At 49.8% G+C, this 15,322-nt stretch overlaps 1 protein-coding gene across 1 annotated transcript in view; it reads left to right on the top strand.

Annotated features, from left to right (window-relative positions):
* The window catches only part of ADCY5 (adenylate cyclase 5), a 154,897-nt gene that overhangs the window by 125,995 nt on the left and 13,580 nt on the right, over positions 1 to 15,322 (top strand). Inside the window, exons 13-16 of the mRNA XM_022567243.2 lie at positions 9,020 to 9,136; positions 9,575 to 9,739; positions 12,488 to 12,663; positions 14,746 to 14,775. Of these exons, the coding sequence (XP_022422951.2) occupies positions 9,020 to 9,136; positions 9,575 to 9,739; positions 12,488 to 12,663; positions 14,746 to 14,775 (488 nt within the window). The remainder of the gene's footprint in view (positions 1 to 9,019; positions 9,137 to 9,574; positions 9,740 to 12,487; positions 12,664 to 14,745; positions 14,776 to 15,322) is intronic.

Genomic DNA, 15,322 nt, shown 5'->3' with positions numbered 1-15,322 from the left:
CTGAATTGTACACTTAAAAAATGGTTAAATTGGCACATTTTATGTTATATATATCTTACCACAGTAGAACAACCTAACAAAAAACATACCATAGCTAAAAGGCCCTCTTAAACATTCTTTGGCTGAACACTCAACAAGAATCTTAAGTTATAAACTGAGTCAAAGTCACTGTTTTGTTTGTTCATCTGAGGCACTTAATTAGGCTATTCAAATCAGAATCAAAGCTATCTGTTGTTTACAAGTTTTAAACTGGAGCCGAGCTTCTCTCTTTTCTGTTAGCTGCTTTGGTGAACCTGAGCTTCATGGACTGCATTTGCTTTGTGTTGCCTGACTTGCGAGTGTATCTGCTGGTGGGAGAAGAGAAGGAAGCAGAGGCGGAGGAGGTGGGGAGGGGAGGGGACGGGCCCCGCCTGCACTGGCCATTTTAAGTTAGTTCCTTGGTCTAGTGAATTCTTTTTGCCACTGTTAGAGATTATTTATAAAAGTCATTCCTGCCTCCTTGTGTTTTATAGAATCGACCTATTTTGTAATCAGTGTCACAGTCAATAATCTTGTTCTCAATTCCTTCATCCAGCCCAGTGATCTTTCTGACGGCTCTGAGGCCTCAGTTTCCCAAGGGGGGGGCCGGTGGATGGAACACTTCCCTCCCTGCCTCGACTCCATTCTGCCCACCTCCCCACACCCTTCCCACCAGAGGAGCCTGCTTCTTCCATCTTGCAGTTGTAGAGCTTCTGTAAGGAGTTTGTTTAGAAAAAAAAGTGCTCTGTGACTTACCAAGCCTGAAACCTGCTCATCTGGACCAAGAGTTGAAGAGACACTAATACCCATCTTGGGCTCCTAGCTGTGTGCTTCTCTCACAGCCTCTGAGAAGCCATTGTCTCAGCATTTATCCACTCTCTGGAAAGTAGACCCCGACCTGAGCAATTGTTTGTAGCATGAGCTCCTCTTCCAGTTAATAATCAGTCTTCTTTCCTCTTTGTGTTGTGGATTAACTGCATAGTGAGATGTGAAAGGGGTAAGTCTCCCTTTTGGCATCTCTGCAGCAGGGTGGCCTGGCCCCCCTTCCCCTGTCACACTGCCTGAGGCCGACTGACTGAAAGTTGATTGTATCACCTTTTCAGGTACTGCTGTGAAGCTGACTGGACTGGAATTTTCAGTGTCATTCTGTTTCTCCCTGTGAAAAGATTTGCCAGAACTCAGACATTTTTCATCTGATTTCCACAGTTTCTCAGAAATCATGGCTAGTGGCTTTCCGATGAGGTACAGCAGTTCCTAAATTACCCCTGCCTGCTATGGGCTCCGCAGATCCAAAGCCAAGCGGTTCTGTCAGACATGGTCTCTTTCTCTGTTTCATTTACTTTTCCAGTTCCCCAAAACAACTTGGACTTACTTTCTTAAATCATCCATATTTTATCCTTTTCGAAGAGAGAAACATGAAGAAAGTGTGGTCTGAGTTAGTCAACATAGTTGTCTTAGCTGCCTGTCAGGGAGCAATTCCTGGGTCCTTTCTGCTTTTCTGAAATGTACTGCTCACCGAAGGCTCCGATTGTTTTTTCCATCTTGGGCCTGTATGATCTTTTCCTGACACAGCCTGGCCCAGGTCACACACACACACCTAGATTTCTCAGAGCATCAGCTGCCCTCTGGAGCCCCTCTGTCTCTGGGATGCCTTGTCCTAGGGATCATCCCCTGAGCGTGTCCTTCTGGTGAAGCTGTCTTAGAGGGCCGGTCTGAACATCTGCACACACCACTCCTTCCTTCCCTTGGCATCGGTGCTCATCTGGGCTCCAGAGCTGCTTTCATCAGAGAAAACCATGCTAAATCCCTTCTTGCCGTCACATGTGGTCCCCAAACTCAGAGAATCTCAGATTGGTAGGGGCCCGAACAGTGAGGCAGCCCAGACACCCTCCTGAGGCCGGAACCTCTTTGCATAACCCTGCAAGGGGTGGGCCAGCCTCTGCCGTGTCAGCTCCAGGGATGGCGAGCTCACTCATGTCTCCTGAGTACAGCCCCTTCCCTCCTTGGCCAGCTCTGACTGCTCTGTCAGTCCCCCTGTGGCTTCTGCCCCCTCATCCTGTGAGGCAGCTCAGGCCTGCCCCTGACAGTGCCAGCACTTCTGCTACCACCGCCCAAGTAGGTGGAAGAGAGTGGCTCCCTTCTGTCCCCGCACTTGACTGGGCCCCCTTTCTCTCCTGTGGCTCATTAGCACGTTCTCACTCAGAAGGCCAAACTGCTTTCCTGCAGTTTGGGGGTTGGATACAGACAGGCCCAGAAGGAGCACTCAGCTACAGGGCCGCACATGTGTGCGTGTGCGTGTGCGTGTGCGTGTGTGTGTGTGTGTGTGTGTGTGTGTGTGTATGTTTAAATCTCTTTCATCTTCTAGGCTGCTGGCTCCCTCTTGGCTTGTCTCCCACTGGCCTCCTGGACCTGATTGTCTGACCTCCTGGAAACTGACCAGGGCTTCCTCTAGGCCCTTGTCTGCTCTGTGCAGTCACCTAAAAGCCTCCTCTCCTCTCCCCGAAGCCTGAAGCTAGCCAAGTCCCGTCTTGCCGGCTCTCCTTCCTACCACGCCCTCCTGACTCCCTTCCACAGCTTCTAAAACAGGGCCCTACTCCTCAACCAGTACCTCTCACCTCCCAGCTGGCTTCTGTCTTGTGACGACTCCAGAATCCCCACACTCCGCTTTCCAGAGGCTCGGGGTCACACTTTGTCCACTTGAAGAGGATGTGTTGCTGTCAGGCACGTTCGTTTGGGGGCGGAGAAGGCTTCATTTTCAGGAAGGAGATCTTAGATTCCTCCCATGGCTTTTAAGTCAAGCCATCTTGGGTCCAGAGCCCAGCCATGCCACCTTGACTAGCGTTTCCCAAACCTTTAGGTGGCTTTTATTATATCCACTTTGCAGGTGAGGAAAATGAGGCTCCAAGCAGTTAGACGGCTTTCCCTAGGTCCCGGAGCTAAGAAGTGGTATAGCTGGGGTTTAAACCCAGATTGTTCTTGACTCCAGAGCCCACAGTCCTTCCCCTCCAGGACACTGCCTTTGTTAATATGTCCAGTTGACCGCTGAAAGGCCAGGTGATAAGAGCAGTCAGTAGTCAGCGTCTACTATGGGTCAGCATCTTCCTGTCTTGTTCTGAAGTTTTCATATCTTTAAAAATATTTTTCTGAAGTAGGAGCCACTGCTTCATTTATTAACTCCTCGTCAGAAAGTCTGTTTTCTTACATTATTTTGCTGTCAGATTTCCTCACCTTATTTCATTCCTGCAATACCCTGGTCCCACGTGACAGACAGGGAGCCAGGACCCCAGGGAGGCCATTGATTTGCCTGGAGACTTCCTGAGAGGCCAGGATCAAAACTGTCCCTCACCCCAGTCATGGTTTATTAATTGTGTCGCCATTTCCATTTTTCAAGTTGAATTGATTTGAATTAATCATATTGGGGTTGGAACTTTTTCTTTTAATTGATTCTTTTTCTGAGCTCTGATGGTGAACAGGCACTGAGCAATTGGTTTGCACAGACACAATTATCCTTCCAGAAAAATGCTCTCCAGGATCTGTATGCAGCTGTAGAGCAGCCCGGCGAGGAGATTCTACTCCAGGTGAAGAATTTTATTGTCCACACCGGGGTTAGTAAAGGTGGGATTTGGGGTCAACATACAGGTGAACTTTTTGTTACAGGAGATGAGATACTCTATAAACCAGTGCCAGGGCAGGATGTCAGATCTTCTGGAGACTTCAAAAAGGCAGCAATTCCTGGGTTCCTGCTGAGACTTTAAGTCAACAGCAGGTCTTTTGAAAGGGTGACAAGGGAAAATGGCTTGTAAAAAGGCAATGCATTGAGGTAATCACTCATTAGATGTTAGAGCTGTAGCAGCGGTCCCCAGCCTTTTTGGCACCAGGGACTGGTTTCGTGGAAGACAGTTTTTCCACGGACAGGATGGGGGTGGGGGGTGGGGCTGGCTCAGGCGGTAATGCGAGCGATGGGGAGCCGCAGATAAAGCTTCACTCGCTGGCCCGCCGCTCACCTCCTGCTGTGCGGCCCGGTTTCTAACAGGCCGGGGGTTGGGGACCCCTGAGCTATAGTATTCCAGGTTGGATTTTGTTTAATAGCCTGCAGTTCTTCTCTGGGTGGCCCCTGTGGGGCTCCTGGTCCCAGGTTCACCAGGAAGCCTGTGTGCATATACTGTTCCTCAACCACCTTCTATAAAGGCTTTACCATCTTCTAATAAGTTTTGTCTAAACCAAGTCATTACACTGGCGATGAAAGAAGCCGTTCAATTGATGGATAGGGTGATCAGGACTGAAATGGTTTAAGCAACACGGGGGATGGGGGGATGAAATGGCAAAATTTTAAGCAGGCAAAGATTAGAAGCCATCTGTCATACCATTTCAGAGTAAGATCCTCATGCTAGTGCCAAAACACTTTCCACAGCTGTGAAACCAAAAATTCCTTTACTGAGAAACAAGGACTTTTGTTCTTATTGACAACATAGCTCTTTAAAATGCAAATATTAAGTAAATTTTCTATCGAATTTAACAGTTTTCAAAGCGCTTTCAAATGCATCATTTCATAACCACCCTGGAAAATCTACCACCCTGGAAAGTAGATATTCCCTGTTTACCAATAAGGAAACTCAGAGCCCTTGATGACTTCCCCAGGATCACACAGTAAGAAGCTGAGCAGGATTTTTTTTAATAAGTGCTTTATTGAGATATAATTCACATACCATAAAATTCACCTTTATAAAGGTTATAAAATTATAGTTCAGTAGTTTTTACTATATTCATAAAGTTCTGCAACTATCACCACTAATTCCAGAGCATTGTTGTCATCCCCAGAAGAAGCCCCGTACCTTTTAGCAGTCGCTCCTCATCCCCTGTTCCCTGTTCCCACAGCTCCTAGCAACCTCATATCTACTTCCTGTTTCTATGAATGTGCCTGTTCTGGACATTTTGTATAAATGGAATCATACACTATGTGGCCTTTTGAGATTGGCTTCTTTCACTTAGCATATTTCAAGGTTCGTTCATGATGTACTATCTATCTGACAGCGCGTTATTCCTTTTTATGGCCAAGTAATGTTCCATCGTGTAGATATACCACATTTTGTTTATTCCTTCATCAGTTGATGGATATTTGGGTAGTTTCCACTTTCAGGCTGTTATTAATAATGCTGCTATGTACATTTGTATACAAGGTTTTGTATGGACTTATGTTCAGTTCTCTTGGGTATGTACCTAAGAGTATAATTGTTGGGTCATATTTTGAGGAACTGAAAAGCTGTTTTTCAAAGTAGCTGCCCTATTTTACATTCCCACCAGCAGTGTACAAGGGTTCCAATTTCTCTACATCCTCACTAGCACCTGTTATTATCTGACTTTTTGATTATAGCCATCCTGGTGGATGCGAAGTGTTTGCTTTTGTTTTTGGTTTGCATTTCCCTGATGACTATTGATGTCAAATATCTTTTCATGTGCTTGTTGTCCATTTGTGTAGATTCTTTGGAGAAATGTCTATTCATAGTATTTGTGGGCTTTTTTGTTTTGTTTTGGTTTTGGCCACGCCTCGTGGCCTGTGTGATCTCAGTTCCCTGACCGGGCCATGGCAGTGAAAGCCTGGAATCCTAACCACTAGGCCACCAGGGAACTCCCTGTTTGTCCATTTTTTAATTGGGTTGTTTGTCTTTTCTTGTTGAGTTGTAAGAGTTCTGTGTGTATATTCTGGTTATAAGACCCTTATTAGATATATGGTTTACAACAATTTTCTCCCATTCTGTGGGTTGTCTTTTCATTTTCCTTTTCATAATCATTTTTAATTTATGGTAAAATATACATAATATAAATTATTTTATTTTAAGTATTTTTAAGTTTACAGTAGAGTGGCATTAAGTACATTCATATTGTCATGCAACCATCACCACTATCCATCTCCAGGACTTTTTTATCTTTCCAAACTGAAACTTTATACTCATTAAATAATAACTTCCCATTCTGCCCTCTTCCCGGGCAACCACCATTCTGCTTTCTGTCTCTATGAATTTGACTGCTCTGGGTACCTCAAAAAAGTGGAATCATATAGTATTTGTCCTTTTGTGACTGGCTTTTTTCATAATGTCTTCAAGGTGCCATTCATGCTGTAGCATGTTTCAGAATTTCATTCCTTTTCAAGGCTGAATAGTATTCCATTGTGTATGTATACCACATTTTGTTTACCCACTCATCCATAGCTGGACACTAGAGTTGCTTTAACCTTTTGGCTATTGAAAATAATGCTGCTATAAACATGAGTGTGCCAATATCTGTATAAGCCCCTGCTTTCTATTCTTTTGGGTATATACTCAGAAATGGAATTGCTGGATCATATGATAATTCTGTGTTTAATTTTTTAAGGAATCGTCATACTGTTTTCTACAGCAGCTATGTCATTTTACATAACTACCAGCAACAAACAAAGGTCCCAATTTCTCCACATCCTCACCAACACCTTTTTTACTTTCTTGATGGTGTTATTTGAAGGAAAAATTTTCAAAAAAAAATTTTTTTTTTGGCTGTGTTGGGTCTTCGTTTCTGTGCGAGGGCTTTCTCTAGTTGCGGCGAGCGGGGGCCACTCTTCATCGCGGTGCGTGGGCCTCTCACTATCGCGGCCTTTCTTGTTGCAGAGCACAGGCTCCCGACGCGCAGGCTCAGTAGTTGTGGCTCACAGGCCTAGTTGCTCCGCGGCATGTGGGATCTTCCCAGACCAGGGCTCGAACCCGTGTCCCCTGCATTGGCAGGCAGATTCTCAACCACTGCGCCACCAGGGAAGCCCAAATTTTCAAAATTTTGATGAAGTCCAACTTATCTGTTTTTTCCTTTTTGCTTGTGCTTTTGGTGTCATATCTAAGAAACCATTGCCTAATCCAGTCACAAAGATTTACTTATGTATTTTCTTTTAAGACTTTTATAGTTTTAGCTCCTACATTTAGGTTTCTGATCCATTTCAAGTTAATTTTTGTATATGGTGTGAGGTAAGCTCCAAATTCATTCTTTTGCATGTGGAGATACAGTTGTCTTAGCGCCATTTGTTGAAAAGACTATTCTTTCCCCATTCAGTTTTCTTGGCTACCTTGTCAAAATCAACCAGTCATAAAGGTAAGGGTTTATTTCTGGACTCTCACTCTATTCCATTGATCTCTATGTCTATTAAAGCAATATTTTAATCCAAGCTTATGTTCTCCAAATCACACATGTCTTTTCTTCTGCCATGTTAGAGGGTTCAGTCAGAGTGCCTCCTTTATTACCCCAGAAGGAAGTGTTTTTTCAGAAGAATGCCACAGACTTGATGATCCATGAACACATCTGAGAGGCACCCCTGCTGGGGACATGGAGGTCCAAGGTCTTCACCACTCAGCCTAGAGCCTGAATGGCTTGCAGGCCTCTGCCACTGCTGCATTCCTTCTCTGTGGTCCCTTCTTTCCCTCTGCTGAATAGGAAGTGGCCTTGTTGGAAGGGTGGAGGAGGATTTGGGGTGGAAAGATATACTGCTTCCCTACATTCATGCCCAACCCAAAGCCCAAGACTGAGGGGGTAAGCAGGGCACTTTCTTGGTGTCAAGAAGTATGAAGGGTCTGAGATTTGGTTTTACCCTAATTACAAGCTAATAAATTAGCTTGTTGCTCTTTCATAGATACTGGCAGACGTCACGAGACCCCTGGGTCAGAGACAAGAGACTTTATTACTCACAGCATAGCAAACAGCACAAGCATCAGCATATTTGTGTTGGTTTCCCAAAGGCCCATGAGGGCAACCTGATGGGCCCGTGTAGACGCCCTGCATGTAGTGAGTTTGGGTCACAGCTGAGGAACACTGGACCAAGGGCCCGGCACTCGCTGGCCTTAAACATTGTATCACACAAGCCAGTCCTCTCCACACTGGGAACGAGCAGTCACACCGTGGTCCCACTGTGTCCCCTTGCCTACTTAGCTGTCTGTGTGACCAGCTACAGAAACGCTCTGTATCAGAGGGTGGATAACCCTTGCAGTCTGGCACTCTCAGCCAGAATGTGCAGGTGTGCTCAGGGGTCACACAGGAAAAGCCACGCCTAGAACCCGGGCCTCCAGGCTCTGGTGAGTGCTTTTTCCACCACCTTCGTCTGCCCTTAGGGGTTTCCAAAGGCCGCATGGCATGCTTGCAGATCAGCCTTACCAGGAGGCATTAAGGTAGGTAGGATGGGGGAAGCACAAATCCACTACTTCACTTTTCTGGGGTCTGTCAACTTCTTTTTTAGTCTAGGTTGCTTGGGAGATGAAGGGCACATGGGGGCCAAGGCCAAGTATATCAGATTTGGTAGACCCAATCATTTAATTACCAAAACCGCAGTGGGTCTTGAGTGGACATACAGTTTGCCTAGCTGAAGGAAATACAGGGAGGATTAGGCGAGGGAAATGCCAGCTCCATGGGCATCCTGCTGAAGAAAAGCTCACTTAATTCACACGACTGGGGCCCCGCTGTCCGCTTACACGCTGCTCTGCCCCCTTCTCACGTGCCCATCCCTTTCCTCCAGACCCCAGGTTCTCTCCAAGCCCTCAGACCCACAGCTCCCTACTTCTTCCCTGAAGCCTTCTGACCCTCCCTGGAAACGTTCTGGGCACCTCCATGTCTCCTTCACTCCCACCTCCTGCCCCTCCCTGATTGTAACTCCAAGCGGCCCAGCATTCACACAGCGGGTACATGTGCTTTTTTCTCTGCTTCCCCGTTGGGGTGAAGGTAGCATCTTTCCTTTCGTCCTACCTCTCTTACCTGTGAGCTCCCCAGGTGGACCCCCTTCTGGCCAGCTGCAGAATCTGTGCTGTGGTTGGCCTGGAAGCGGGGGTGCAACGGTGCGAGGCTGGAGGCTCGCCCACAGGGAGGGGGTCAGGAAAGCCCCTGTGGTTCTGTTGGCGAGAGACAAAGGTGGGGAGGGCGTCCACCGAGCTCCTCTGTGGTGGTGTGCGGAGTCCACTGAATTCTGTTCCGTGTCTGTCCTCCCTCTGCCCCGTGACAGCTCTTCCCGGCCCCGCTGCAGAGGCTCTCCAGGAAGATCGTGCGGTCCAAGATGAACAGCACCCTGGTGGGCGTGTTCACCATCACCCTGGTGTTCCTGTCGGCTTTTGTCAACATGGTGGGTGGCTCCACCTCCCCAGCACTTCCTCAGCCCATTGGGTGAAACCCAGTGGAGCCCTGTACCTCACAAGCATGGGCTGGGAGGAGACTTTCCCCCAGGCCCTGGCATTCTCCCCCCTGGAAGTTCTTATTTGGGTCTCACCTTGGGTCTGGGATCAGATTTAGCTCCTAAAGCCTCTTACGCAGCCTTATGTCCTCACTCTCGAGGCTGGAGGAGCCAGAGAGACTCAGGGAAGTATGCCCCAAGGGAGGTTTACAAGCCCTGCCCTGGGTAGCTGGGCAAATCTTGCCCGTTCCTCGGCCTCTTCCAGGCTCCTCTCCTGTCCCGGCCAGTGTCAGGCTGCACCTGAGGCGAGGCGGGATGGGCACCTGCTGCCTGTGGAGATGAGCTACCCTGGCCTGGTCCCCACAGGCTGACCCTCTCCTCCCCCACCAGTTCACGTGCAACTCCAAGGACCTGATTGTCTGCCTGGCGGACGAACACAACATCAGTGCCAGCCAGGTCAGCGCGTGCCACGTGGTGGAGTCAGCCGGCAACTACAGCCTGGGTGATGAGCGGGGCTTCTGCGGCAGCCCCTGGCCCAGCTGCAACTTCCCCGAGGTACTGGGCAGGGAGGGACTGGACACGGATGGGGACCTGCCACCCCAGCCCTCTCTGCCCTTGGCTACTCTGATGGACAGTCAGGGGCCCTCTGCCATTACAGAGACCTCCTTCCCCCTCAGTCTCTCTCACTCTTTGTGCCAGACACCAGTGAACAAGGCTGACCTCCTCAGTATAGCAGTAACAACAATAATAGCATAGCTATTGTTTATATGGTATTTACCATGTGCCAGACACTGTGCTAAGGGCTTCACATTTACTCATTTAATCCTCACAGCAACCCTATGACAAAGATACTATTTTATACAGATGACATTGAGGCACAGAGAGGTTAAGTAACTTGCCTAAGGTCACGCAGCTAGTAAGTGGCAGAGCCAGAGCTCCCACCCAGGTCACCTAGCTTCAGAATTCTTGCTCTTAACCTGAAGGCAGAGCTGTTTCTCAACCCTCAGCCTCAGCAGCATTCCTGATATGGCCTCAGGAGGACCTGTCTGACCCCTCTGCCGTGGGTCAGAGAGCAGAGCGGAGCAAAGGGAGCCCAATCCCAAGCCAGTACTACCGCCAAGTTCACCCATTCAAAGTATAATTCAGTAGCTTTTAGTATATTCACACACTTGGGCAGCCATCATCATAATCTAATCTTAGAACATTTTCGTCACCCCTAAAAGAAATCATGTACCTACAGGTTATTGGGTTTGAAAAATGGCGAGAACCTTTCGAGAGCAGCGTGCATTAAGCGCCTACGGTATGCGAGCTGCTTCGTTCACCCTGCCATGCTTCCTCAGGGAGCCGTTTTGCAGCGAGCAGCAGGGCCAGGCTTCCAGCCCAGGGTATTTGCTCCAAGCATTGGCTGATTCCCACAACCCGGCTCCCTGACGGGGCTCACATGAAACCTGTAAGATGATGACGGTTTTTGCCCTTTTCTGGGGAGAAAACCCATGCTTTCCATCCAATTCCCAAAGGGCCCATGACTCATAACAAGGGTTCAGAACTGCAGTGAGGGCCCTGTGGGCTGTCACAGTGCTGGCCTCCCTCCCCCGCCCCAGGGAATGGACCTGATCCTACTCCCTTGTACACATGGGCAAGGGAAACTCAGTGAGGGGTAGGGCTCACCCTCACCGGTGCTCACCTAGACCAGTTGTCCCTGGGCCCCCGCCAAGCCCTCCCTCTGCCCAGGCAGCCATGCTCCAGCACCCGCCCTCTGCTCCCCACCTCTCTTCCTTCTCACATCTGGCCGACAGCCCACAGGAGCTGCTGCCTGAGGGCTGTTTGCTGAGAAGCAGAGGCTGGTTTTGGTCTTGGCACATGCCCCTTGGTGGTTGCTCCGTGGGAGAATGGGGGAACAAAGCAGTGGTGTCAGGGCCTGTTCTGGTTCCTCGTTTGTGGCAGATGGTTGGCTGGTCACGGACTTCAGCTCTCACCAGCTCGATCAATTTCAGGCCCTCAGATCCCAGGCCCTACCAGCTACAGACCCCTCGGGCTGACCCCATCCCACAAGTGTTGTTCTTTTTCAGCAACTCCTCACAGACCCTGAGGTGGACCTCAGTATTAAGCCTTGGCCTCCTGGATGTCTGGGCCCAGGGTCTGAATAGGAATCCAGGCTGGCGCTTGGGTTCCCCTCCCCATCCCGCAAGGACAGGACTATTATCCTTAGCGCTGATGTATCGGGTTGTGCCTTCCCTACTCCTTCCTCTGCCCCTTTCCTGCTGGTGACTTGAGGCTGGTCCCTCCCCCTCCCAACCGCCAGGGGCCTCTGCCGTCCCTCTCTGGGTTCCTGAAGGCCTAGGCAGAAGGGACTGCCCCACTGCCAGCCACCAAATTTGGCCCCCAGCCCAAGGCGGAGGCAGCGAACAATGAGTCACTCTGCCTGATGCAGAAATAACAATGCTAAAGCTAAAAGAGAAAAATAATAGTTGCTGACCTGACTAGGACTAGTGTCAGGGGACAACAGAGCAGAAGTCGACCTCTGAGATCACCTGGTTTGGCCCCTTGGTTGTCTGAGAAAGAAACTGAGGTTCAGAGACCAGGATTTCCCCAAAGTACGGGGAAGAGCACAGTCCCTCATCTGAAGCCTCTTGGGTCAGATATGTCTTGGACTTGGGAATTTTTCAGGCTTAAAAAGGTTACCTCACACCCCAGTGCAGTATGGGCAGCACCTGATAATGAAACACAGAAATATTTTTGCAGCAAAATGTATGAATAGTCACAGGAAGCAGGACAAAGGTGATAATTCGCATCACATCAGTAGGTCAGTTTGGCCACCAAATAAGGTCAGTTCAGATGTTGCCACCACATGTTATGTTGCAGATCAGGGGCCGAGGCCTGCGGTCCCACAGTAATGGAGGGCACCATGCACTGTGCCAGGGGCTTCCTATTGTGTAATCATCACAGTGAGCCCACGAGATAGAAGGTTTTGCATATGGGGAAACTGAGGCTTAGGTTGAATAAATGGCTTAAGTCACACAAACAGTCCATAATGAATCAGGGCTGAAACTCAAGTCTGCCTGAGCCTGGAGCCCTGCTCTAACCATTGGGCAACACCGCTGGTAGTGGTCCTCCTCAGCCTGGAGCCCCACCTCCTGGTTCCTACCCAGGGCCACTCACACCACAGTACCAGTTTGCATCAGCAGAAGCATCCCCAGACCCCCGGTTTCACCTGAGGACAGCTCAAGACTGGAGGGATGCTGGGGGACGGGGCCGGGGGAGGGCGGGGCCCGGGGCGCTGAAGCCGCTACCTTCTCTCCACAGTACTTCACCTACAGCGTGCTGCTCAGCCTGCTGGCCTGCTCCGTGTTCCTGCAGATCAGCTGCATCGGGAAGCTGGTGCTCATGCTGGCCATCGAGCTCATCTACGTGCTTGTCGTTGAGGTGCCCGGTGTCACGCTCTTTGACAATGCCGACCTACTGGTCACAGCCAACGCCATGTAGGTGGCACCCGCCTCGCGCTCTGCACGGGGTCTGGGGCATTGCAGAGAGGCAGGAAGAGCGGGACGCTGGGTTCCTGGGCTGCAGGGGGCTTGCCAGGGGAGTGTTCTGTTGCTCCCAGCTCTGACCACCGGGGCAAAGCAACACAGTGTCTTGTTTCTTTCCCTCCGTCCCTCCCCCAGTGGTGAGGGTGGCCTCAGAGCTACTAGGTCCCCTGTCCCTCTGCCTCCAGCCTCCTACTCAGTTCTGACCTCAGGCTTCAGTGAATTGTTCCTCTGTCCAGGGCAGCCTTTGATGACCTATTTTCACCTAACTGCCCTTGCGCCTCAGGCCCAGAGGGGTCAAGGTCCAACAGAGCTGGAAAGCAAGGTGTGTGCAAGCAAAGGAACAACCTTTGCTGTTCGTAGGCACTTGTCCTGCCTCGAACCAGACAGTTGGACATACGTTATCCCTTTCATCCTCATAGCGACTCAGCAAAGTAGGCAGGGCCACCCTGGACGGTTGGGTAGTTTGTGCACTGCTCAAAGGCTCCTGGCTGTGATGGTGAGCAGTTAAATCCTACAGCCCAGAGGTGACAAGTATGGGGGTTGTGCCCCAGGCTATCTAGCTGGCAGTCAGCCTGGTCATATAGTGACAGATGTCAGATTTCCAGGGGAGGTAGCTCCGTGAGGGGAAAGAGCTCTGATTTGGGGTCAAATTGAGTTTGAATCTCAGCCTCAGACACACATTTGGCTATTTTTCCTGAACCTCATTATTTTTTCCCAGTAAACTGGGAATAATAATACCTACAGTAGTAAGATGTATGTAAAGTGCCTGATATGTAGTACCTTTTTCTTCCCATTACCATCCCACACACACACACATACATCAGGAAGAGCAAAACACGTGAGTGACAGGTCTGTGTCCCCTGAGAAAATGCAGTGAACTGTACTTTCTCTGAGTTAGAGGAAGGGATCCATTCATCCATCTATCCATTCACTGAAAAATATTTATTGAGGGCCTACCCTGTTCCAGGCACTGAGCTTGGCAGTGAAGGTACAGTCATGGATAAAATAAGCAATAACTCCAGGGTCGGAAATGTTACCTTCTTGTGCAGAGTATCGCCTGAGAAAAGGAAGATGTTGTGAAGGATCTAAGTCAGATACAAGGAAGAACTTCTCCACAGCTGTGCAGGGCTGTGGGCAGATGACAGGGAGACGCTGTAGCATCATGAGCGGTGCAGGCTGCAGTCCCCTGGGGACAGGAGAGGGAGGAGGTCGACCCTTCTCCCTGTGGATCAGGGCGGGAGCTGGGAACTTTGCCTCCTCTTTCTCTCCTGCCCCGCCCCTCCCCTCTTCCTGTTGAAGCAGCCACAGAGAATGGAGGTCCTTTCTGGGTTGGGAGACCGTGGTGTGGCTCTAGGGCAGCACTGTCCACTAGATAAATCATGCAAGCCACAGATGTAATTTAAAATTTTCTAGTAGCTATATTAAAAAGGCAAAACAAGCAATTTTAATAATGTATTTATTTAACCAATATATTCAGAATATTATTTTCATATATAGTCAGTTTAAAATTATTAATGGAATATTTGACATTTTTCCACACTAATTCTTCAAAACCTAGTATCTATTTTACACTTACAGGACATTTTAACCTGTACTAGCCGCATTTTAAGCTCAGTAGCCACATGTAGCTAGTGGCTACCATACTGGACAGTGCAGCTGTAGTGTTTCTCCTCCTCCGGGTGGCAGCGACTGGCTGGGGTGGGACAGGGGACAGGCTTCTGCCTAGGTGGATGTGCTGGGAGGGCCCCAGGGTCCCAGGTAAGGGCTGGGTGATTTGTGGTCATGGTGACCAGATGCTAATTGGGGCTGGCCTTTCTGCAAGCCTCCCATCCTGAAAGTGACCTTGGATTGGGAAGAGGGGTGCTGGGGGTGGGTGGCAAAGGAGCAGCAGTGGTGGGGGCAGAAGTAGGAGGCGTGGGGAAGCAGAGCTGGGTGTCGAGGGGCACAGCAGGGGGTGGGGGGCAGCAGAGCAGGCATGGAGGCTACCGATGCAGGGAGCAGCCCTGAACAGCCCTCCCCAACTCCTGTTCACAGAGACTTCAACAACAACGGGACCTCCCAGTGGTGAGTTGAAGCTGTTTCTCCGAGTACCCTGATACAACCCCTGCCTGCCCTTGGCACTGAGCAGCCAGAGGCCACCAGCGGTACCCAGGTGGGAGGGGGCCTTGGTGGCAAGGTGGGTGATGAAGGAGCAGGCCCTCCCCTCCCTAGGTACCAAGGGGGCCTCACTGGGTAGGTGCCCTTCTTTTATGATCTCCCTACCACCCCAAGATGATTTATAGACTCAGTGACCAAGGTCATCAGGATCCACACGTCATTCCACAGGCCTCAAGCTCTCCCCAGGGGCATGCATGAGGTCCTGGGCGCAGGACAACAGGCGCCCCTTCTGCCACCAGAGGAGAGGAGCAGAGGAGAGAGGCCTGCAGGGTGTTTAGGTTAGGCCCTGCCTCGGGGCTGCTCCTGGGCAGGGAGTCTACACAGCCTTCAAGGTTTGGGCTCTCTGCTGGGACAGGAGCAGGGTCGGGGACAGCTGTTTTTATTGGGAGGATTAATAATGTTAACAGAAATATAGTCAGACAGTAACAGCTACCAGTTTTGGATTTTCTACTGT

Source organism: Delphinapterus leucas, chromosome 4, assembly GCF_059928025.1.
Source record: "Delphinapterus leucas isolate spDelLeu-1000000601 "Yukka" chromosome 4, BTC_Dleu_Yukka2, whole genome shotgun sequence".
Classification (NCBI taxonomy): Eukaryota; Metazoa; Chordata; class Mammalia; order Artiodactyla; family Monodontidae; genus Delphinapterus; species Delphinapterus leucas.
Note: the sequence above shows the minus strand (reverse complement) of the source record. Positions and strands in the feature narration are given on the sequence as shown.